Here is a 26078-nt window from a genome sequence, read left to right as displayed (position 1 = left end):
ATATAGCATTGCTTAATGATTACTGATTATGGATTGCAGCCTAACTAAGTTAATTGTACGACAAAGTGTTCTGATAGATTTATAGACCTAGCTGATGGACCTCATATGCTTTCTGATTGATATAGCTGTGAATTAACTGCTTTCTTCAGCTATGCATGTGCTATTAAGGAAATGCTTGCAGTAAACGCACAGCCTGTTTTTTAATTTAGCTTGCTGTGAACAAAAATTGTTTGAAGTACACATACTCCCCTTTATCTTTCAAACACCTCTCAACATAAACATCCCAATACACCCTGTAACTATGGAAAAAAGCAATAAACCTTCCATAAAATATGACCTTTAGTTCATTAGACTAATTAAACCTACAGTACAAACTACCACTAATCTAACACTATGTGGAGACATACACCCTAACCCTGGCCCACCCAAGGCCGCAATCCACACAACCACACTACATTCAGGAAACACATCTCCTCAACTATTCAATAAAGTCAATGACCTCCTAATACTTAACAGTAATATTAGAAGCATCAAAAATAAAATCCCAGAACTACATGCTAATATCTCACTGTACTCTCCAGACAGAGTCCTGCTCACAGAAACCTGGCTAAAAACTAACATATCTAACAGCAAAATAATCCCTCCAGGCTATAACCTCCTATTTAAAGATTGTATATAAAAAAAGGTGGTGGCATTGCTATCTTATTCAAAAACCACCTAAACATAGAAAATCAGGATCTGTCATTACCAACATCAGGAACAGCAGAAATTATAAATTCCAAACTATACATCAATAACAAAAAAAATCAACTTAATTGGCTGCTACATTCCCCCAGGAGATAGCATAGACTCCTTAGAAAATATACTACATAGGGCCTAAAACTCTCTCCCCAAAAAAACTAAGATAATTAGTGATTTTAATATCGACTGGCTGACTTGTAAATCCAATAACCCCGCTAACTTTATTAATCTTCACGGTTTTACCCAATTAATCCAGTCTACAACCAGATTTGCAAAAACATCTAAGAGGCATTCAGTCCTTGACTGGATGCTAACTAATAAATCTGAACAAATTACCCGTTCTGGCTGTCTATCACATAGCCTAAGCGATCACTCTCCAACCTTCCTAAGCAGACAATGAACCAATGTAACCAAACCCACCTTTTACTGCGAAATCCGCAACAAAAAACTTTCAACCCCAGTAACTTTATATAAGCACTGACAAGATGCAAATGGCTCCGCCTACATACTTCAAACCTAGATGAGGCTGTTGCATACTTTAATTCCACCTTCCTTGAAATTCTAAACTATCATGCCTCCTCAGAACCATCAGAATTAAAGCCAACTATGCCCCATGGTTAACCAAGGACACTAGATCCCAACTTAAAAAACAGGGACAAAGCCTAATCACCAAAGTATTACATCCAGGAAAAACTAGCACCCTCACCCCTGTACACACTGATAGCTCAACCAATATAGCAACCCAGTTTAACAAATATTTTACAGAATCCATCCTAGCACTGGCTAACTCACAAAATCAGTCCACAAACTTTAAGTTACCTAATAACAACACTACAGAACAGATTTTCACACTACAACCTGCTTCTACACCAACAATCAGAAAACTACTTAGTAAGCTAAAACCAACATCGCTCTCTGCCAATAAACAACCTGCTGAATACTTAAAAATAGCTACTGAAGCAATTGCATCTCTGGTATTAATACTTATAAACCGCACTATTAAAACCTAGTCCCCCAACTTTGGAAAACCTTATACATTACTCCACTACATAAAGGGGGCAATTCCAACAAATTTACCAATTACCACCCAATAGCTATTTTATCTCCCCTCTCGAAAATCCTTGAAAGATGCATCCACACTGAAATTATGACCCACCTTAACTCCAATAATCTACTTACCACAACTCAACACAGTTTTAGACCTTCCCACAGCATGACTACCGCCCTTACATCATTCACCCAAACAGTAAACACTCACAGAAATAATGGAGAATTCATCTCAGCTATGTTTCTTGATCTTTCCAAAGCATTTGACATGGTCAATCATGACAGACTAATCAACACTCTTTCAGAAATAAATCTTAGCTACCCCGCTATCTCCTGGTTCAGAAGCTACTTAACTGATAGACAGCAGGCTATTAGATGGCATCTTGAACTCTCACCTCTACTACCTGTCTTTCTAGGAGTCTCACAAGATTCCATCCTGGGACTCCTGCTGTTTTCTTTATTTACCAACAAACTCCATACAGCCACAGTATAGGCCTCAGTCATCCAATATGCAAATGACTCTACACTTATCTGCACCTCTTCCTCCCACCCTGAACTGCAACAACTAACTCAAGCCCCCTTTCTCTCTGTAGAAAACTGGCTTACAGACCCACAACTAATATTAAATGCCAACAAAACTAAACTTCTTATCTTTCCACCCACACAGTACACAGCACATAACCCAACATTTAACATCACCTCCACTAGCAGTACAGCCACACCATTTCTCCAGTCAGCCACACCACTGCTGGTGGTAGAAATTGACAGCAACATGAAATTAGACATACATATATCCCTAACTATTAAAAAATACACAAAATGCTAGGTCTCTTATATAGAAAAAAGCAATTCCTAACAGATAGTACCAGGGCCACTACAGCTCGTGCACATCTCATCTCTACCCTGCTGTATGCCTCCCCCATTCTCACCAACATTGGAAAATCAGAACTAGCCAAGATGCAAGCTTGCTACAATAAAATAGCCAAATTCGCAACTAATTCATCTGTTAGAATACATCACTACATTCCTCTCAAAGTGCTTTCCTGGCTAGAACTTCCCCACCTCCTACTATATAATCAACTCATATTAGCTCACAACATGCTTTACTCCCCAGTCAAAACACCATCCCATCAAAACATACTACACCCTTGCACCAACAAAAAAGTCCTTAGATACCATCAAAACCCTCTACTATAAGTATCTAAAGCCAATAACTCTGCAGGTGAATCCCTCTACAGCAATATCATTGCTAAACAATGGAGCAGACTTCCCACCAATATCATAACCTTAACTTCCTGTACCTCCTTCAAATCAGCCCTAAAACCACATCTGCTAATCTCTGATCTCTGTAACTATGACAAACCCAGATAACTTTTAAAACCCTTGTTTTTCTCTCTCTATTTTTCCTCTCCACCATCACCTACCATTCAGATTCTGTCACCACTCACTTCCTCAACAGTCCTTCTAACTCTGTCCCTCCTCCTCCTTACCTCCCCTCCTTTGACTACTTCCTCAAAACCTTTAATCAAGTCATCCAATTCCTTTTCAAACTTTGATTCCCAATGAGCTGGGCATAAATCATAATTTATGTAAACTGTCTTTATACTGAAACTACAGCATATAAAGCTCATATAGCTCATGTTTTACAACTTGACTACTGAGATATGCAATAATACCTAATGATGTTCCCCAACTTGTCTACTACCAAGGAATTTGTCAATTAATTTGTTAATGTTTAAATCAGTATTTAAATATTAATCTATGTGTATAACATATTTCTGAATAATATTGTATGTGGAGCTTTACTCCACAGGCCTTTGCTGAAAAAGGACCTGTGTCCAGTCAGACTTGCCTGGTTAACAAATGTAAAATAAAATAAAATAAAAAATAAATATTAATTTACATACTGTTCTTGACATGGGAAAATCCACAGCCTGTGAATGTTTGCCAAGAGCTGGGAATCAGAGGAGTCACTTATTCTTTTTGACCATCTCAGCTAGCATATGCCTGACCTCAGATCAGTGCCTGCATGGGTTTAGCAAGTTAAGCAAATCAAACACTTGTGGAGCATGCCAACCAGTGTGGGATATGCCAAGTAAAGTGCTTCTTCACTTATGAGTGTGATGCACTACCTCATGTCAATGACTCCACATGGACTCAGCACACTACCTCATGTCAATGGCATTAGGGCATCACCCCATGTCAATGGTTACATGTGGACTCCGTGGACAACCTCATGTCAAAGGCTCCATGTGATCTCAATGTACTACCTCATGTAAATGGCTCCATGTAGACTTAGTGAACTACCCCATGTCAATGGTGCCATGTGATGTCAGTACACTACCTCTTGTAAATGGCTCTACATGGACTTAGTGCATTACCCCATGTCAAGGCCACCATGTGATCTCAGTGCACTACCTCTTTTAAATGGCTCTACATGGACTTAGTGCATTACTCCATGTCAATGGCCCCATGTGATCTCAGTACACTACCTCTTGTAAATGGCTCTACATGTGATCTCAGTACACTACCTCTTGTAAATGGCTCCATGTGGACTCTCTAGGATCCACTGAAGGAAAGCTGTACTTCATGAATTTGGAAACACAGTTCAGTTTGCTAAAGATGCAAGTGACAAATTTTATTACTACTGGTTGTACTGTTATGCATCCTTTTCAATAGGTATGGCATTCTACATCAATTGGTGAGTGACAGTGGATCCCAGTTTATGTCTAGTGAGTTTGCAACAATTCTCAAATACCATAAGGGAAAATGTATTCAAGCAGTACTGCCAGCCTGCAACTAATTTCTCTGAACATTTTGAGCCGACAATGAAGCATCTACTGTAGGCTGATGAAAGGACCAACCACAATGCAGTAGTACTTAGATAAATTCTTCTTTACATGGTGGAACACCTCCAATGCTACCCCAAAGGAGTCACCAGCAATAATGTTCTTGAAGCAGACCCTCTATTCTTAACTAGATCATTTAAACCTGGGTACTATCTTACATGTCTTGACCAACCAGATAAGGCGGGTGGTCAGCAGGCCAAGAAGAGCTATATTATGGCTGTTCATATCAACAATGCCAATGCATATAAGGGACAGAAAAGAAATGGCTGGTAGTGGTTGTTATATCCAGGATGTTTGTGTATTGTAAATTTGGGGATACATGGAAACCTGGAAGCAACATGGATCAGCTGATGGACTGACTTTGCCAGGTAAATCAGGCTACCCCTAGAGAGGACAGCTGACACTTTTTCACCCAGGAACTAGTGGGTACTGACAATAGCAGTGCTAGAATCAAGGACAGTAGCAGTAGCATGGTGAAGGAGGAGCCAAAAGAGGGAAGAACAGACCAAACTATCACAAAGCCTGCTTGGAATGACGTACTGTATATGGCAGGGATACCAAAGTAACAAAACAGAGAAGTATCCTCTTTGCAAGATAAAACCCTCAGATTATTGAAACTTGTAGTTATACTAGTGCTGGGCCAGTTCAGTGCTGTTGGAAAATAAGTCCCTCCACTACTCAGGCATAGCTGGGTCAAATTAATCTCTCTCTTTCTCTCTCTTTTTGCTAGGATTACTTTTATGTTTTGAAGTCCATCATTGGTGTTTTGGTGACATTGCAAATAGTGAGAAGGAGATATTATGCATACTAAATTTTTAAGCACCAACCAACAGGAAAAAAGGAATGAAAAACTAACTTATAAGATGATGTAGTCTGTTACAGGCTCTATACACAACTGGAAGGCATCTCAGAATATTGTCCTGAAAGTGTACCTCAGGAAGGGAGACTGTATTGGGCCCAAACTGGCTGGTAGATGTGAAATAGGTATTATATTCATAAAACAGCAGGAAGTATTCTAAGAACTAAACCAGCACAAGAATGGAGAAAAGACATTCTGCGGATAGGGAAGGCTGTGGTTAGGGGTACAGATAATAGACAAGAGGGGGCTGGAATTTACTGGGGGGGCTGGAATTTATTGGAGAAAACTGGCAAAGGAACCAAGGTATTGGGAGTAAATAACTAGAAAGGGAAAGGTAACAGAATGGGAAGAGGCTAAGAATTTCTTTGGACTGCAGGTTAGAGATTGCCTTCCCTATCAAAGTAAAGGGGGTCCTAAATGACAGCACTGGTAGAGTTTTTAATAGAATCTAGAACAGAAGCTGCAGTTACAAAAGTAATAATTAGTAAAGCTTGTAAAATATTGCTTGATAATTATAAGAATCAATCAGAGGATCTTAGAAAGGATTGGGAAGAGAGACTGGATAAGCAATTCACAAACAGACAATGGGGGGGATAGGTGCATGTCTCCAAATATGCAACAAAGTCTAGAAGATTTAGGATCTTTGCCTGGAAGTGTTTATAGAGGTATTTTATACCCCAAGTAGACTCCAACTAATTTTTTCTCAGGTGGATAGCACATGTTGGAGGTGTGATCGGTAAGAAATAGGTGGCTGGGAACATAATTTTTGGGAGTATAACGAGCTGGCAGACTTTAGGGATTCCCTGCAGACTGCGCTGTCATCAGAGAAGCTGGGTGAGTAGACTGGATTGACTGGGGAGATGATTTTTTTTTGAGCTATGATGCAGAATCGAATTGCCTAGCCATAGTAAAGCCATACTCAGTCTAATTATGGTGGCTGCCAAAAAAGCAATTACTAGAAAATGGAAATCAAAGTCTAGACTAACTTTACTACAAGTAGTGAATATAGTAACAGAGACAAAACAACTGGAATTGGGATGTTTAGAAAAGGGAAGGAGCAAACTACATAGGAAGAAATGGGAATTGTGGGAACAATATATGCAGAGAAGGAACGAAGTTCAAGAGGAGGGATTTGAATGAGTTATATAATGCTTAACTGACAATGATTGGATAGATTATAAGTGATGTATAAAGTTTGCAACTACAGTTGTTACAATGGTGTCTGAGATGTACAATGCTTGCAACTAAAGTTGTGTCATTTTGTTTGTTTTTCATTTATATAAATGTAAGATCGGCTATGTCATGTGTGATAATTTAATAAAGATGTTTGTTGAAAAAAAATGAAAACACAGGAAAGTATAGAGGAGAAATTATAATTACTGAGAAATCAAAATGCAGAAGTTTTAAATAGTCAATTACATTAAAAATGTTATTTTACTTGCCTAAAGAAAGTTAGAACAGGAGGCATTTTAGTGACTTGGGGCAGATTTCACTATTACATTGTAACTGCAACTGTTCGCATTCCCCAAATAGCAAAGTCTTTTAGAATCTGAAAATTCTTCAGAACCCTTAAATGTATTGTTTCTTCTTTTGCAGCTGCATTTTAGAAAAGGTTTTATCTCTTTTTAAATCATGGAAAATCTTCATTCTTGACAAAGCAGGACATCTTAAAACATTCAGTTTTGTTTACTACATACCTTTAGCAATGCATGTTTCTTACTGCCTTCTATAGAAGAACTGATTCCTCTGCATACATTAATTACATTAATTATGACCACATAAGCAAAAGGAAAAAAAATGCATTTTGAATTCAAAACACGCGTAGCTAACAAAAGAGAAATATTAATCTAAATATGTCAAATCTCATGGTTTTTAATGAGAAAGGGTATAAAAAAGTCAACATTTGCAGGAGAAATAACTATTTTCACAGAACAGATATTTATGCAGTGTTACAAAGTGCCATTAGAGAAGCACAGACAATAAAAAGGAAAGCAGAGACTACATGCATTGTTGTATACAGAGACACACTGACCATTTCTGTGGTGCTGGAAGGAAGGGGAGTATTCTTTGGCAGTGATCCTAGCCAGGCGGGCCTCCTCCTGTGCTTTCTGTGCTGCTGCTACGGCTGATTCTGACTTTGATCTGGCATGAGCCGTTCTGTAAGAAAAGGAAATGAACAGGACATTGATCACATGTTATAGCCTGCAACCACACTCATGACTGTACATTTATACAGCTGAGTGCACATAGTCACTCGTTAACCAAGCTTAATCTCATGTTTCCACAAGATTAAAAAGGTAGTAAAAATATTTTCCTGTGAAAAACGTGCTACTAAATTATCCCATGTATTCTGCTCTAATTGCATCATTTGCATTTAAGCTAATATCTAGCTCATTCTGGCTTAAATTTTCTCTTCTTTGTGACAGCAAGTAGAGTTCTTACCAAGGACACTGATGAAATAAAGTTAGTACTATTATTATAAATTTTCTCTCTTTTTTCCCGTTCCTTTATTTGGGAGTTATTCTGTTCCATCCAGCTATGTCTGGATTTTTCATAAAACTACAAACTGTTCAAGTTAATTCATCCAATGTAGGCCTTTTTTTAGCTGTAGTTCCTGATAAATGTCTCTTCTTTTGTTCCACAGTCTCAATGCAATACCTTCTTCACTCCAGTAAATCGTATTCATCACAGTCTTTACTATCACTCTCACCCATTCCAGATGGGTTACTGGTGCATTACTGTGTGTCAAGATTCCCAAAATCCTAGTCAACCAGCTGCTACCTGTCATACTCCCCCCCCCCCACCACCACCACTGACAATGGCTACTGCTGTGCTATGATGAGATTCGCATTCATACTGTTCATATAACTAACATTCCCTGACATTCCATTTAAAGGAAAACTCTACCCTAGAACTACAAAAATTTTTTTTTCTCTCTGTCTTTGTTTCCTGACCTAGTTTAACACCTCAAAATCACTCTAGGTGCTTTATTTGTAATTTTAGCATGTTTTCCACAACATGGCTACCAATGGGGCTTGATGTATTAACATGATCTTGTTCTCCTTCAACCATTTCTCTTTCCCATAATGCTTTGTATGACTCATGCCAGATATAAGGAAGAAACTTTGAATTCCCATGCCATTGGCATATAATGGAATTTGTGTGAGTTACTGTTATTTTCTTTACCTTCTGTAAAATGACCACTTATTTTCTGTCTCTAATCACCCTCATTTATATTTGACTCAGACCTTGGTTTACACTATACTTAGAGGTTATACAGCTACAGCCAGAAAAGTAACTACATTTCAGGCCTTTGTTCAGGGTTTTCATTTGTAGTCTAAGAGGAACTGATTCTGCAAGGGTCTCTCAGTGCAGTGACAGTTTTAACACCTCTTCAGTAGTGTGGGGAGAGAGGACTCTCAATTCCACTTGAACTACAAAAGAAAACACTGAACAAAGCCTGCAATTTAGTTACTGTTCTGGCTGTAGCTGGATAACTTCTAAGTATAGTGTAAAACAAGGTATGAGCCAAACATAAATGAGTGTGATTAGAGACAGATATGAAGCAGTCCTTTTGCAGATGGTAAAGAAAATAACAGTGACCCTCACAAGTCCCATTATATGTCAATGGCATGAGAATTCAAAGTTACTTCCTTATGTCTGGCATAAGTCATACAAAGTATTATGGGAAAGAGAAAGGGAGAAGAAGATCACATTGATACATCAAGCCCCTATGGGCTATATATATATATATATATATATATATATATATATATATATATATATATATATATATATATATATATACACAAATATATCAAAGACTGCAAACTGGGCATACTTCTCAACTGTCCAGAATTTCATAGAATATTCAGATTTTTGCCTCATATTTTTGGTCTGTAACTCATAAAATGTGTGTTTTTTGTTAAATCAATGAAGCTTGAAGTCATTAAATAATGACAGACATTTGAGTTTTAGACTTCATATCCTTCAAAAATGCAAGACATGTTATTCTATAAACTTTCTATAAACATTTTAGGTTTATAACACTGATATTTTAGACATGTCCCTGATTTTAGGCCTTTATCATCCCTCATTATGTTTGGCTTTGTCCAGAAGTCATGCACTAAGAGGTTGAGATGTATGAAACTGGATAACATACGTTCTTCAGTAAAAGACTTCAACATCATCTAAGATGATTTGTAATTAAAAAAATACATTTAGTACAATAATAATAACAATCTTCTTTAATGTCTGTAAATGTAGAATCATAAACCAAGAAGAAACTTTGCAGTGTGGAGGGTTTGATGTTCACTTCTAATTATATTATGCACTTAGTTCACTTAATAAGAATCAAACTGTAAAATATAATTGTAAAATACATGCTACAAAATAATCAAATAGAAAATAGTAGGTAGTCCACATCTGAGTTAAAAATGGAATATCCTTTATTGAAACACACAAATAAGTGATCCTAGCTGAGTATAATGAAAAGCATCAAAAACATTCCTTATTTATATATAATCAGGTTGTTTGGAGCAAGGGAGTAGTTACAGAGGGTGGTTCTGTTAAGAGCAATAAAAGCATTAAGATAATTTCTTTAGCCAAGTCCACTTCCCCCTTAACACCATAGTGTAATCAGAGGGTGCTACCTAAAACTGAATCTAGAGAGCTAGAGGTAAACTACAATCTAAGACCAGTTTATTAACACTTTGTATAGGCTAACCACCTAATCAAAACTTTATTAATTAAGAAACAAACTAAAAAATGACTAACAAAAAGCTCTATCAATAGACATCAACCAGAATAAATATTAACTGTTATTTTTTTTATTTATTGTATTTATTTGCATTTATTATATTTATTTATTTTTTTATTTTTTTACTTTTGATTTAAATATTAACTTCATGACTTAATAGAATAAAAGGCTTTTGCCAGGTCTAAAAAAAGAGTACCAGTAAGGCTATTCTTTGTCTCTCTTGTGGATTATAAGGAGACTTGATGACTTTTGAGTAATGTACTTTGCCCTAAAATCAAATTCTGCACCAGTCTTTCCTGGTACTACTATTTTTTCATCTGGATTATTTCTTCATTTTTTATAAAAATTCCCATTGCAGAAAATATCTGATTTTCTGCAGACCAAACAATTTGCTCCCCTCTGCTATGCTACCTGTATGATTTTCCTTTTTTCTTCTTTGTTGTATCTGGTACCCAGCAAGCAAAAACATCCATTTTTATTTTTTGCATCATTCTGTTGGACTAAATGACACTTGTAAGAAAAAAAAATAAAAACATATGTAATATATAATGCACGTAAATGAAAAATGTTAATTTGGTTTGTTTTCTTTTCTAATAATGTATATGTGCCTATGTCTTAAGTGAGAGCATAATAAAAGTGTTAAATAAATCTTAAATTATTTCTACTGCTATTCACATTTAATGATAAAATTCTGATACCCCTCCTTTTCCTTTTTTGTATTTTTTTTACTCCCAGATCTTATTTCATTCCATCCTGTGTCTACCACCATTTTATTTTTCATTATCTTTTTCTTCTCCTGTCTCTATTTCTTCCTCTTTTTTCCTCATTTTCTAAAACTGTTTTCTTCCTAAATCTTCTTCTTCTTCTTTTGGCTTTTCCCGGTTAGGGGTCGCCACAGCGGATCACCTGTCCACTCATGATTGGCAGTGGAGTTTTACGGTGTCAAGTTGCCAGCCCGGCGACCAACCTTCCACAGAAGGCACACACACGCACACACTCACACCTAGGGCCAATTTAGAGTGTCCAATCCACCTACAGATGTCTTTGGGATGTGGGAGGAAACCGGAGTACCTGGAGGAAACCCACGCGACCACAGGGAGGACATGCAGACTCCACACAGAAGGCACCCCAGCCGAGGATTGAACCAGAGAATCTCTTGCTGTGAGGCGGCAACGCTAATTAAAACCTTACTTTGAACTCTCATTTCTTTTCTAACTAGTTATTCCATCTGTAACCTTTCTTGAGTACCCCTAGTATGAATATTGGGTAAGCAATGATATCTGCTGCGAGCTTGAGGTACTCTAAGGGAAGATATCTAGGACTGTTGTAGTAGGCTTTCATTTAGAAGGGTCTATATTAGATAAACGAAAGTTAATCTAATCGTTCACATGAGCGAAAATTGCGGAACTAGAAACTGCAATTGTGAGATCGTGGTACAGTGAAGATGTGAATATTTGCCCTTTCCTCACTGTAGTGCAATCTCAGAGTTGGAATATATATTTAGCGGGGGGTGTGGGGGCGCAGCCTCCCACAATTGCAGTTTTGATTTCCTGGATTTCGCTCATGTGAGCATTCGGTTAGATAAACTTTTGTTTATCTAATATAGACCCCGTTTAGACAGATATGTCTATTTTTGACATTGAAATTGGTTGACATATGTAGGGATTAGGATTATTACTCTTTGATGGATACTTTAGGGATTAAGAGTAGAATTATGATTTGTAATGGGTGTTACAGCATTGACAAAGTGGGTGCTGAAGCCTTCAACTTGAAGGCACAAGCTATATTGTAGAATGATGCACTGGGATGAGTTTTAGGTTGTGATAGTCTACCTGGTTTCAGGAGCTGAGAGATATCTGACTGGCATTTTCTTGGCATTTTTGTTCAAGGTCTTTTGGTTTGAGAAGTAGTCTCTTATTTAGAAGGACTTGTGATTTGATGTTGCTTCTCGGACTATGGTATACTTGGAAGAAGGAGTTATGTTAGATCTATGTATGTTCTAAGCTTTATCTCTTTGTCTCATTAGCCATTTTATCTGTAGGGATAGCCATGTGGTAGGATTGGATTTGACTCTTTTTCTTCTTCTTGTAAGGACATGTTCACTTAGAATGCTTAGAAACGTGTGGATAAAGTGTTTGATTGTATTATGACAAGGGAGCTGCTGTTGCAGCGGTTGTCACCAGCTCAGATTCTGAAGGGTCATAGATTAAGATCAAAACTCCCTCCCTCATCAGTGCTGCTACAATCACAATAGGTGTCATGGCTGAAGGATCACTTATAACATACCAAGTGAATACAAACAATAATTATGACAAGATTGCTATTAAAGAAAAACTCCTTCAACTAGGAGATTGGAAACCCAGCAGGCAAAACAGCAAACATGAGAAAACCATTCTACTACACTCAGCTGAGACTCTACATTCATATATCTTTCAAATACCAGAGGTTGTTCTTTTTATATGGAATAAATGTCACAGGAAGAAAATACTCTAAACAAAAGTTCATGATCCACCAGAAATATCTGAGAAGGAGAAGAACAAAAGCACCAAAATAAAGATGCTGTGCCACAGAGAGGACAAGAAAAGAGAATTCATTGCCGAGATCTCCCGAGTTAGAAGACAGCTCACCAGAAAGTCTAAGTCCTTAGAGTCTTGAGATCTCTGGCCAAGGTACTACAACCCAACAAACCGATACCTTATCCTTCAAGCCAGTACTAACACCAGATGTAGCTGGATGACAAAGTTTAATAGAATGGCTAAGTCCCTTATGAGTTATTTTGCAATCTGGCATTTTTAGACTGAACACATATTTTTTATTAGTTTTATTTTAGTAAACAGTGCTAATAAAAGTATTTCCTCTAGGTAATAGTAGCTCTTTATATTGCACCTAAATACTGCTTCATTAAAAGTTTGTAAATGTTAATGTGTTTGAAAATGACTTTGTACGTGCCTCATTTTGTTTTACAGGAAGATGTTTTGTATCCTGTCCCCTTAAGAAAGTCAGAGATGTTTAAAGGTGCATTTTCTGAACAGGTCACTGTACTTGTCTCTCTGCAGGAGAAAACATCTCTTCAGATCAGCAGTCTCAGCCTCTTAATTGTTTATGATGTCTTATAGCTTAAAGTGTATTTATAGTTCAGCAGATACCATGGGGACCACTCTCCCTTGTTCATTATATTGAGTGTTTTGAGGGTTATAACTACATGCTACCACTGCTAACTGGTATAGCCTTTCTATACATGAATTCATCATCTAAACCTGCTGTGACAAAATGAAATGTTGCCAGCCCAGCTATGTATGTTATGTACTGATCTTCAAGAATATAACCACAGTGTACCTACTGGAAAAGAACAGAAATGTATATAAACTATATACCTGTGCAAATGCATGTTTTAATAGTAGAAGCTGGAACATACAGAGCTAACTTGCAAAACTTCAAGAAAATAAGTTGAAATTAAAAGTGCTTTACGATGTGCTACAAAAAGTAGTTTCACTGCAACAAGCAAACACAATGTCTAAAGCAAGACGTTTCTTTCTATTACCTTGGAGTTTCTATTACATTGGAGAAGTAATTACTAGGTCTAAAATGTAAAAGTATTTAAATGTTTTATGATGTCCAGTTCTGAGCAAACATCTGAGAGATATGTATTTTTCACAGAGAAATGTTAAATTTTGTTAAGTTTCTGTTAGCCTGGGAACTGAAGGCAGGTGACAAATAGTGATGTCATCCAGGCTAACCCAGCAGTAATGTCTTGATATTACTTTGAGAAGTCTCTAAGAGACTGTGCATTTTGTATCATCTTGGCTCTAGAAACATCCACTAATCATTATCACTACATTTGCCTTGCTCTGTAAGTAAGTTATTTAGGGAATAGTTTATTTTAGAGATAGATAGGAATACAGTAAAGATTAGTTTAGATGTTTTCTGTATTTATTTGAGAATGTCTTGCAATGTTGTTTTAAAATATTTCCTGTGATTCTGAGCTCTGTAGTTACTGTGCTTGTTTGAGTATTGTCTTGTTCTTTTATTATTTATAGTTAAATATACTTAAACCTTTTAATTATGGCTGGTTTGTTTAGAGATGTTTAAGCTCTTAGAGTACTTGCATATGTATTTGGTGACACTGTGCAGGCCACTCCTAAATAGCCTTGAAAGTCTTGGTCACACTTGCCATTTGGATAATAGCAACATTACACAGTAGGATTGGAGACCATTTGGTAAGGGCCTTATAGTAACTGATAAGTAAGGGTGGCTGGAGACAGCTGGTACTACATTATAGTCTGAGCAGAAGGGGGCATAGCTAGTAAACCTGTGCCAGCCTTTCCCAGGTGTGTGGGTGTGTTTGTATATCAATCAAATCTCAACGTGTGTGTGTGTGTCAACTACTTGGGCAAGGACACGAAGCACTGGTTGAACAGAGAGGGTGCTGGAGGTCTTAGCATGGCCACTCGGCTGAGATCTTAACCCTATAGCTGTGCCAGTGGGGAGTCTTATTGAGGATCTGGAGAAAGAGGGAGAAACCAGACCCAGACTGACTGTGATCTCTGTGTGTTCTAAAGGGAAATTGTACTTTACTGTTTCTGTACTTGTCATCCTCCCAATGTGTACGTCCCTCACTGGTGCTAGTGATGAGGATTGAGGCTCCTTGATTACTGGGTCAGGGAAGGGGTGTCACATATTAATTGGTTAGCTGTGCTGGGATATACACATCACATATTAATAGGTTGACTGTGGTGAGATTGCCACATCACATATTAATTGGCTTGTAGTGGCATGGATATTGAATTCCTATAGCCTGTGTACAGTGATCATTGAAGGTGTTTGTACTCTCAATCAGCCATGCAGTGAACATTCAGAGTTCAAAGCACAAATGTTTTATTTTTTTGTTAGCTTAGTGAGTCAGGGAGAGAAGGCAAGCATGTCAGAAGAGGAGTATGGCAAGCTGACAAGGAGCCAGTTGGCTGAGATATGCCAGGCTAAAGGACTGGTGCATGCCAACCTGACAAAAGCAGACATGATTGCAGATTTAGTCACAGCTGCATCAGAGAATAGCAACCAGGAGGACAATCAGACTGTCCGTGGAGATACACAACTCTCAGAAAATGGACAGTTCAATCTTTCTTCACAGGACTTAAAAATCTGTCTGGAGTTAAAGAGACTTGAGTTGGAGGCCAAGCATTTGGAAATAGAAGCAGCAGAGAGACTGTGACATCTGGAGGCTGAGGAGAATGAGAGGCAGAGGCAACATGAAAAGGAGATGCTGACTCTGTGCCAGAGTCATGGAGGTAATGAGGAAGGGAGTAACCAAAACCCAGAAGTGAGAAAGGTCAGTAAATCTCTTCCACAATTTTAATAGTATATAATTTTGATAGTTCCATTCATAATGTTGACCAAGAGCTCTGGGTAAGGATCCTGACCATCTTACTCCATGGTAAAGCTGTAACTGTTATCTCCAAATTGTCTGATACTGATTGTTTAAATTATAATCTTGTAAAGAATTGTTTGCTAGAATATTTTAAATTAACACCTGAAGCTTATAGGAAAAGGTATGGTGAGCATTGACACACGGTAGATGAAAGTGTGCGTGAATATGTTGATGAACCAAGCACTTATTTTCATAGCTGGGTGAGTGGGTGTCAGGTCACCATGTCTGAAGGGCTGGCAGACCTTTTGGTGGGGGAACAAGCCCTTAGCACTTTGCCTGAGGACATGAGAATCTGGTTAGCTGACAGACAATGCACTACTGCAGATGAGATGGGGAAGAAGGGAGACCTATACCTAGCAAGCAGTGTATCACTGCACAGGAATGGGACACCCAGTGTTGCTCATGGGTCTAAGAGTACCCATGGTGGGCAGCCCAGACTGCCCCAACAGAATCTGCCAGTAGCAGGGGAAGCCACTAGTCTATGTACACATCTAGGACCAAGGGTTAAATGTTTTAAATGCAACCAGTGGGGCCATGTACCATACAGATGTCCACGGAAGCAAGGTGGGGAACAAAAGGTGGGAGAGGCAGTAAAGGGAATGACAAAATGCCAGCAGTAAGTTGTCTAGAGACAACAAGGGTACCACACTACCACAAGAGGTCATAGCCTACCTTAGTGGATGGGAAGGAGGCCATGGCTAAGAAAGACACAGCCTCTGACCTAACCATTGTGAAGCCTGCAATGGTTACAGAGAAGCACTACTTGCTTTGGCAGTCTACTCCAGTCAGAGCTTTAGGAGGGACCCCATTCTAAATACCTTTGGATAGGGTTCACCTTGACTGGAAGGGTGTAAAATGAAGCAAGCAAGTAGGTGTGTTTAAGGATATCCCTGTAGATGTCCTGATAGGGAATGATTTTGATAATGCAGTACCATGTGTGCATGCAGTTATGTGCAGTCATGCTTGGAGACAAGCATGTGGGTCTGGTAGCTTGGGGAGACCCAGACAGACTGCACACTTTTAGCCAGGACTGGTGAGGTGGTTACTTCAGGGAGGGAGCTACCCTGTAGCAGTGAGACTGAAGGTGAACCACAGCTGCTTGTGGGTACTGATTTTCCCTTGGACAGAGTGACTGCAAGGATAGAGAAGAGTAGTAGTACCCAGGCTGACAGTGAGGCATCACTGTCAGAAGATACCAGACTTCCTGTGGAAGGGGACCTGGGAAGGGTTACAAAAAGAGTTTTGAGAGAGTCTCAGCTCTCAGACCCTACATTACAAGGCCTGTGAGAAGTAGCTAGTGAGGCACCTGATTCTCAAGGGAAAGGGGAATCTGTATACTGGGACAAAGTTACTGTACAGAGAGTGGAGCCCTGAGGGAGGGCTAGAGAGTGAGAGAATACAGCAGTTGGTAGTGCTCAGAGCCTACTATCTGGCATTTCTAGTCATAGCCCATGATACCCCCCCCCCCCCGTTGCAGGTCATATGGGCATAAAGCATACAAAGAGACTTATTATTCAGAACTTCTATTGACCTGGGATTTCCAGAGATGTAACAGGGTACTGCAGGAACTGTGAGCAGTGCCAAAAGATAGGCAAGGCAGGAGAAAAGGTGAAAGCTCCTTTGATGCCTTTGCCTGTGACTGAGGAGCCATTTTGGAGGGTAGCTATGGATATTATGGGGCCTTTGAGTACCCCAAGTTGCATAGGGAAAAAGTATATCTTAGTGGTAGTAGATTATGCTATGAGATACCCTGAGGCAGTGGCTCTGTCCTCCACTGAGGCTGAAAATTTGGCAAATGCTTTGTTAGAGATTTTCAGCAGGGTAGATTTCCCAAAAGAAATACTGACTGACAGAGGTGCCAATTTCATTTCAGACCTGCTGGCTTGTCTGTGGAAGTACTGTGGGGTGAAGCACCTAAAGACTACCCCCTACCATCCCCAGAGTAATGGTCTTGTTGAGAGGTTAAACTCTACACTCAAGAAGATGCTACGGGCATTTGCTGACCAGTATAAGAGGGACTGGGACAAATATCTGCCCCATCTGTTGTTTGCCGGCAGAGAGGTGCCCCAGGAATCCACAGGTTTTTCACCCTTTGAGTTGTAGTATGGGCATAGGGTGAGGGGACCTCTAGATTTGATTCGAGATGAGTGGGAGGATGAGTGTGAAACCCACAAGGAATCTGTTGTTGCATATGTCTTAAACATCAGGACAAAGCTCAGGGAACTCATGGGCTTGGCTCAGAAGAACCTGACAGAAGCACAACAGCAGAAAAAAGTCAGGTATGACAGGAATGCTCAAGCTAGAAAGTATGCTGTAGGGAAGCAGGTAATGGTTCTCATTTCTGTCAGACACAACAAGCTGCAGGCAGCTTGGGAGGGGACCCTATAAGGTGGTAAGAAAGGTCAGTGATGTTAACTACATGTTAGAACTGCTAGGCAGGAGGCAGGGATACAAATTGTACCATGTTAACATGATGAAACCTTGCCATGACAGGGTGCCCTTGTGCTAAGTATTTGCAGTACAAGGCAGGAGGAGTTTGAGGGGGATCTATGGCTACAGGGAGCCAGCCAGGAAAATCCCAAATTACTATGGTGGAGCCTAGGATTGCAGCCATATGATGGGACAGTGCAGCACTGTATGGGGGTCAGTAATACCAAGGCAGTTGGAGTTTCAAGACAGAGAATGGGGTAAGGTATTTCCAGATAGGCTCAATCCTGTAAAGCAATGTTTCTCAAGGGTCATTTGAAAAAAAATAGCTTGAGTTTTTGGGGGTGGGGTGGGGGTGGGGGCTGAAGTGTGACAAACTGAAATGCTGCCAGCCCAGCTATCTGGAATTTTGTAAATAATTCTGTTATTTGTGAATATTGCTATGATTTATACAGAACTGTATGTGATGCACTGAGTTTCAAGAATGTAACCACAGTTTACCCTACTGGAAAAAAACAGAAATGTATATAAACTATATACCTGTGCAAATGTATGTTTTAATAGCAGAAGCTGGAACATACAGAGTTAACTTGCAAAACTTCAAGAAAATAAGTTGAAATTAAAAGTGCTTTCTGATGTGCTATAAAAAGTAGTTTCAGTGCAGCAAGCAGACACCGTGTCTAGAGCTAGATGTTTCTTTCTATTGTCTTGGAGAGAAGTAGTTACTAGGTCTAAAATGTAAAAGTATTTAATTGTTTTACGACTTCCAGTTCTGAGCAAATATCTGAGAGATATGTATTTTTCACAGAGAAATGTTACATTTTGTTAAGTGAGAACTGAAGGCAGGTGACAAAGAGTGATATCATCCAGGCTATAACCCAGCAGTAATGTTTTGATATTAATTTGGGAACTCTCTCGGAGACTGTGCATTTTGCATCTTGTCTTGGACCTAGAAACATCCACTCATCATCTGCACTATTTTTGCCTTGCTCTGTAAGTAAGATATTTAGGGCATAGCTTCTTGTAGAAATAGTTAGGAATATAGTAAAGATTAGTTTATGTGTTTTCTGTGTTTATTTGAGACTGTCCTGCAATGTAGTTTTAAAATATTTCCTGTGATTTTGAACTCTGTAGCTACTGTGCTTGATTGAGTATTGCTTAGTTCTTTTGTTATTTATTATTAAATATATTTAAACCTTTTTAATTGTGGCCGGTTTGTTTAGAGATATTTAAGCACATAGAGTACTTGCATATGTATTTGGTGACACTGTACAGGCCACTCCTAAATAGCCTTGAAAGTCTTGGTCATACTTACCATTTGGATAATAGTAACATTACACAGTAGGATTGGACACTCTTACCAGTACAACCTTATAGTAGTTGATAAGTAAGGGTGGCTGGTGGCAGCTGGTACTACCTAACAGTCTGAGCAGAAGGGGGCATAGCTAGTATACCTGTGCCAGCCTTTCCCAGGTGTGTTGGTGTTTTTCTATATCAATCAATTCTCAAAGTGTTTGTGTGTGTGTGTGTCAGCTACTTGGGCAGGGACACAAAGCACTGATAGGACAGAGAGGGTGCTGGAGGTCTTATCTTGGCCACTCGGCTGAGATCTTACATCTATAGCTGTGCCAGTGGGTAGTCTTATTGGAGATCTGGAGAAAGAGGGAGAAACCAGACCCAGACTGACTGTGATCTCTGTGTGCTCTTAAGGGAAATTGTACTTTACTGTGTGTGTACTGGTTATTCTTCCCAATGTGTTCGTCCCTCACTGGTGCTAGTGGTGAGGACTGAGGCTCCCTGTTTACTGCTCCAGTACAGGGGTAGCACACCTTCATTACATTTCAGTGTTCCTTAATGTGTCTACAGTACTGAAACAAGAAAGTAATTAGCATATTTCAGCCTTCTTCATCTATTCCATTTTATCACTTTTTGTTACTTTTTTTTTGCTAATTAATCATTGACTTTAATCCATATCTGTAACATCTAGTAATCAGTAATGACTCAGGCACTCTAACTTTTTTCTCCTTCTTACACCATATGCTACAAAATCACCAATCTTCAGTGGTGCTGCCTTATTTGTTGTATTTTTTTACAACGCACATTTTTGTCCTCTCAGTGTGTGCATGTCTCTTTACCTCACTGCAGCCTACCTAAATCTAACTGAGGATTCTTCTTTTCTTTGTTTTGGACCATGTAAACTTGTTGCACTTCCATTTCTTGTAATGCCTTAATATCTTACAGTGTCTTATACAGTATTTTCATTATATTTTTATTCCTATGCATTTTGTCACTGTAGTTTGCTGTCCTTGGCCATGGTCATGGCTGAAAGGCATCTAAGGTCTAGACCATACATCAGTTTAACTATAAATAAATGTATAAATAAAATATTTTACTTATGATTGTTCAACCCCACTTTCTGTATCCTTCCAGCGCTCTTTGAGATTTCTTTAAACATGATCCAGTGGTCCCAGTACTTGTGCATTGCATTCAGGAAAAATACAGCATGTTTCTAAGATGCCTATACATGTATGTTAGAAAGACACAGCAAGCTCTGTTATATCACATATGCTATAACTTAGATATCTTCAGGGGAAAACACAAACAATGAGTGTGTTCACTAAAACTCCTCAGGAAATTAGTTCCTGGTAACTCCTCATTCAAAATCCATAAAAAACAAAGTACTAATCCAAGCATCTGTCATTGTTCAGAGTTGAAAAGCACAGCTGACTACAAAATAGAAGACAAACACTACTTACCTCAAGGGGAATGAACTTCAAATGCTACTGAGTAATGCAAACTTCAATGTAGTGAATATACTATGAACACAAGTCACTGCAGCAATTAAACTTTGACTGTTCTATCAAAACACCTAAATCTTAAATTATACTTAACACAAAAGAAGGTGCTTAAATTATTTCCAGTGGTGGGTACAGGTAAGTCTAAAAACAAATAACCAAGCTGAATACCTATGAGTTTTAAGATACAATATTATAATTCATATATTCCCAATCATAAAATAAAAACCAAAACGTTTTATTTACCTAATCTAATGCATGACATAATAAAACAAATATTCTTATGCCCATTAAGCCAAGAGTACAGAAAGGCTTAGGTACAAAAATATGTTATCTATTGGCATAATAATTCTCATAAACCTACCCTGCACTATCATGAGTGACATACTTTGTTATTTCAAAATTGACACTCAAGTAAAGTGGTAAAAACAATCTATTAGTTACTACCTTCAGAAAGCTAAAATGTGAAATAAGCTATCTCAACCTAAAAATGTTATGTGTGTGTGTGTGTGTGTGTGTGTGTGTGTGTGTGTGTGTGTGTGTGATTGTGTGTGTGTATGTGTGTGTGTGTGTGTGTCTGCCTAATTGAATTAAAATAAAGGCAGAATGGAACCAAAATTAGCACAGAAAACTAGAATTTATGAGAAAATATAAGATGATGCAACCATGGAAACATCATTGAAACACTAATAAAATAAGACCGTTAAGTATTGAACAGTCCATGAAAACTACATTTTACTCTACCGTTTTTCATATTTTCCCTATATCTTTATATAATCAAACTAAACATAAAAAGTTTTGTCTAATAACATTTACAAGTTTCTAAGAAGCAAAATATTGCTTCACCCAGGCAGAAAAGTAAACAAAGAAGACTTGAAAAACTCAACACTGGTAGTTGGCAACTTGGCATAGTCTTTCAGCAAATGTATACCATGTCCATAGACATTATATAGCCATATCCCTAAACATGCCTGAAGTACAATGGCTCTATTAAAAAAGAAAGCCCTCTCTCATTCTGTAACCTATCCTGCAAAGTCTTCTTTTCTTCTCTTTCTGAGAACAAAATGCAACATATATAGTAGCTTCACAGACTGGTTAAACATGAGTATTAATGTGTTCAGCTAGATAATTTAACTACCTCCTCTTGTGTAAAAAAGATTGTATTTTTGTGCTCCTGTTTGAATTGCTGAAGTAATTAACCTACAAGCACCATACAATATGTAAGCAGGATTATGATGTGCTCACTAATAAAGTTAGTACCGAGTGTGTATTCATTCTGTTTATCAATGTATTCCATGACACCCTATTTTGTCTTGTGTCTGCGCTGCTTTTGAGAAACTTTAAAAGTTCAGTTTGGATCAATCTGCCTCTGCAATTACTAAAAAGCAATGGCCTAATAATAATATTAACAATAATCCAAAGGTGGATAAGGTTCAGATCAGCGAACCCCCCCCCCCCCAAAAAAAAAGTTTATAATTCTGACGCAGTTTGCCTGCATGTAAAATGACACAAGAAAAGATCCAAGCTCTAGTTCTGGAAGTGCTATAACTCTTCATTTTTTGTCAATAATTGAAAAAAAAATGACTTTGGGCTTGGCCTCATTTTGTTCTTCAGAACTAAATGATGGCATTTCAGTTGTAGTAGCCGTTTGCAGCTGGAAATGGTGTATCAGACTTTGTCTTGCCATCTTGGCCAAGAATCTTCTTAGAGAATTTTTCCAGTACTGTGTGGTCAGAACAATTTTTGAATCATATGCATTCAAAAATATCAGCCGCAGCTCTATTTAGTAGTATCTGTACCACCACCTCATAGTGTCAAATGAACTGATCTCAAGCTTTGATCCTTGTATTATTAAATGACAACACTGTAATGGAAATACATAACCAGCATCAAGCAACCTGCATTGTTCAGTTACTAAACTTATGGCTGGATTTTATTTTCTGTCAGGACCAGAAAGAGTTATTTGTTTGTCATATCAGGTCTGAGTGAGACAGCAATGACAAATAAGCAATTAAGAACTGATGATCACACCCGTGACAGCTGCTGTCTTTTGCCTGGCAAGATGCCTGGTCCCAATTGTTTGTGCATTTTATTAACTATTTTCCCTAAGCATGCAAGCTTAATGAAGTACCAATTTAGAAAAAAAGCATATTTCTTCTACCAAAAAGAAGACGAGTAATTACTTCAGAGCTGAATAAGCACATAAAGATTAGGATGACAGAAAATACTTATTGCTTGATTTGACTGCCTTGCAAATGGCTGATTCTGGTATATAAGATAAATAACACAAAAGGTGAGCACTACACTGCACTAGCAAATTTGTAACACATATGCACAGACTGGTGCTGTTTCCTTCAACTTACTTAATTGAAAGGATAAATATTTTTAAAAATCTGGACTATAAATATTAATGTAGGACATCTCTGTATGCCATATCATATGTATGTATGCAAGATCACAGTTTATTTATTTATTGACAATTGCTTACCAGGAAAGTCTGACTGGGCACAGGTGCCCCTTTTTCATTGGAGGCTCAGGGAGAAAAGCTTGAAAAGTGTCATATTTAATGCAATCAATAACTGCAATAACAAATTGTATAATGCAGTTTCAGTCAATACATAGCATAATAGCAAGTATAATAAGATTTCTATTGGTATTCACAAACATGAAATTTACAAGCTTTGTACTGAGACTTTACAGACAGAAGAGTGGTATATAAGATATGTAGGAAAAACTTAAGATATACAATAGAGTGAGGTATTAGAGGAGATAATCAAATCTAAGTGTTGTCAGAGAAGTATAGGAGGAATAGTAATTTGGTTGTGTCAATTAGAAGAAGGTATAGTAGTTTAAGAAGAGCAATAAAGTCAGATATTAGAAGGGGACAGACAATTTAAGTGATTTAGTGTTTTAAATGTAGGTATAGTGATGAAGGATGCTAGAGAGCTATGTCCCAGATGAGGAGCAGGGACAAAGCCAGGAGGCATTGAGGAGGTCTTGTAGTAATGGTTTGAAAAGATGAAGGTGTGTGATATACCTGATTGATATAGGAATTTTATTCCAGGTCCTAGCTACACTATTAGGATACAGACTGACCCCAACAGCACTTTGTGGTTTGTAGATGGTAAGCAGTTGTTTACTATTTGACAGAAGCGGGTGATTTGGAAGACAGTATTGGAGTAGGGGTCTAATTGCTAGGCAGGTGGATGGGGTAGGGATGATTTTATGGGGTAAGGTGAGCTGAGTAAAAATAGGTGGTAAGGAAGCTCCAACTAGTTAAGTGTTTTTAGTAAGGGTTTTTGCAAACGAGTCTGCAAATTTGTTATAGCACTGTTCAAATTTAGAACTAACTGAGGCTTGTAGGTTGGTCATGATAGGGACTCCATACATAAGAGAGGGTAACAGTGGTAGCTAGAGTTACCATGGCAGAGCCTGTAAGGACTTCCTTTACTCTATGTAGGATGCCTAGTTTGTGATGGGTTTTCTTGATGCTGTTGTGGATATGATATATATATACATAGATTGAACTTAAGACTGTTGTCGATTGTCATACCAAGTAGTTTTATATTGGGGTAACTCCAATCATGGTATTATTTAAGGAAGACATTTTAAAGTTGTTTTTTTCATGGGAATGGGATTTTGAAAATAAAAGAGAAGTAATTTGTTTTTTTTTTTCAGGGGGATTTAATAGCAAGTGATTATCCTGTAGCCAGCTTTCAACAGAGTTAAAAGTTTCTTGAGTAATTCTCTGAAGATGTTTCACATTGTTGGAAATGTATATTTGGGTCAAATAATCAGGGTATTGTATGAGGGAAGCTTGCTTGAAAGGATTTATGTAAATTGTTAGTGAATATCTAAAAAGAGTAGAGGTCCAAGAATGGAGTCCTGTGGCACATTAACATCACATAGGATTGCCTTTTCTTTAGAAATTGAATGTGAAATCCAGTTTAGTTTTTTTTTTTTTTTTTTTTTGAAATTCAACTGATTGTGTTTTGTTACTCTCATAAAGAATAGGCCTTAGATGAAGTAAACATATTTAACAATTTGCTTCCCTGTATATCTTCTTCCTTCTCCTAGCCACTATGGTTAACCTCATCAACTCTGCATCAGTTTATTTGAGAGTGAGAAAATAGTATCAAATCATGGAGAGTGTTTCCTATGTAGAAAACAAGCTCACAAGGCTCAGGCAGATAACATGAAAACAGAATAATTATTTGTTAAAGAAATGTGAGCCTTTGGTCAACACAGGAGCTGTCATTAGAAGTTATAAATGAAAGATACCCTCAAACTAATAGGCATGTTACCCTACTGAGTCATACTGTACCTCCATTCACTAGGGGTTAAAATAACTGAAAGGTGCAACAAAGTACATTAGTACTGTTAATACAAATTACTAAATGACATTATGTTGTGCAAGGAATTATAACTAGGTTCTAGTGGCTTCTGTGGAAAACTCCTCATTCTTCATGGAATAAATGGCTCAGATAAAGTGATTTCTCAATGTCAGAATAGCAAAGAATAAACTGGAAAATTCTGTATCTGATTGCAGTAGTTACCTCATGGATCCTGTGTGAAGCCAGAGAAAAAGTGGATTAGGAGACCCCCAACTCATGGCCAGTGGATTTGAACAGGTGCCAAAAGCAGCTAGTGCTTTAAAACCAACAGAAACCAAGGCTAGTAGAGAACAACACGGATCAGATGAGTTCCTCTGTCTACAAACTGCTGCATGACAAAAAAAAATAAATAAATAAAAATAAAGAAGATTAACATATAAAGGGCTACCTCTCTCCAGGAAAGACACTACATATGTTACTGGGAAATTCTACCTGTCTGGAACCAAGTATGGAAATGGCACGCAGTACTATATGGAGATGTGAAACTGCCTGGATGACTTCATATTATTGTTGAAAGAAAACTTGATCTTACTCCAGGATTGGGGAACAGCCACTGAGACCCTTCTTTTTAGGATTGTGAAAAGTGGGTTGGTATGTAAGCTCCACAGGAATTGTGTGTCTTGCAATGGATACACAAGCCACAGAAAGAATCTTCTGTTCTCTGGAGCACAGCACAAAATTAGATCTTAGGCATTGTACCGTTATTAGATTCATAACGATTCATCAAGTCTTGCTTTGGTGAAACTTGAATCATAAGTAAACCATTAAAATATTCAACCACT

General features: G+C 38.1%; 1 protein-coding gene across 1 annotated transcript in view; it reads right to left on the bottom strand.

Annotated features, from left to right (window-relative positions):
• LOC122808598 (junctophilin-3-like) overlaps nucleotides 1-26078 on the bottom strand; it is a 1013050-nt gene that overhangs the window by 255753 nt on the left and 731219 nt on the right. Inside the window, exon 4 of the mRNA XM_044079555.1 lies at nucleotides 7529-7653. Within this exon, the coding sequence (XP_043935490.1) occupies nucleotides 7529-7653 (125 nt within the window). The remainder of the gene's footprint in view (nucleotides 1-7528; nucleotides 7654-26078) is intronic.

Source organism: Protopterus annectens, chromosome 8.part0, assembly GCF_019279795.1.
Source record: "Protopterus annectens isolate FY-2018-M chromosome 8.part0, PAN1.0, whole genome shotgun sequence".
Lineage (NCBI taxonomy): Eukaryota > Metazoa > Chordata > Ceratodontiformes > Protopteridae > Protopterus > Protopterus annectens.
This window is presented reverse-complemented; position numbering and strand designations above follow the sequence as displayed.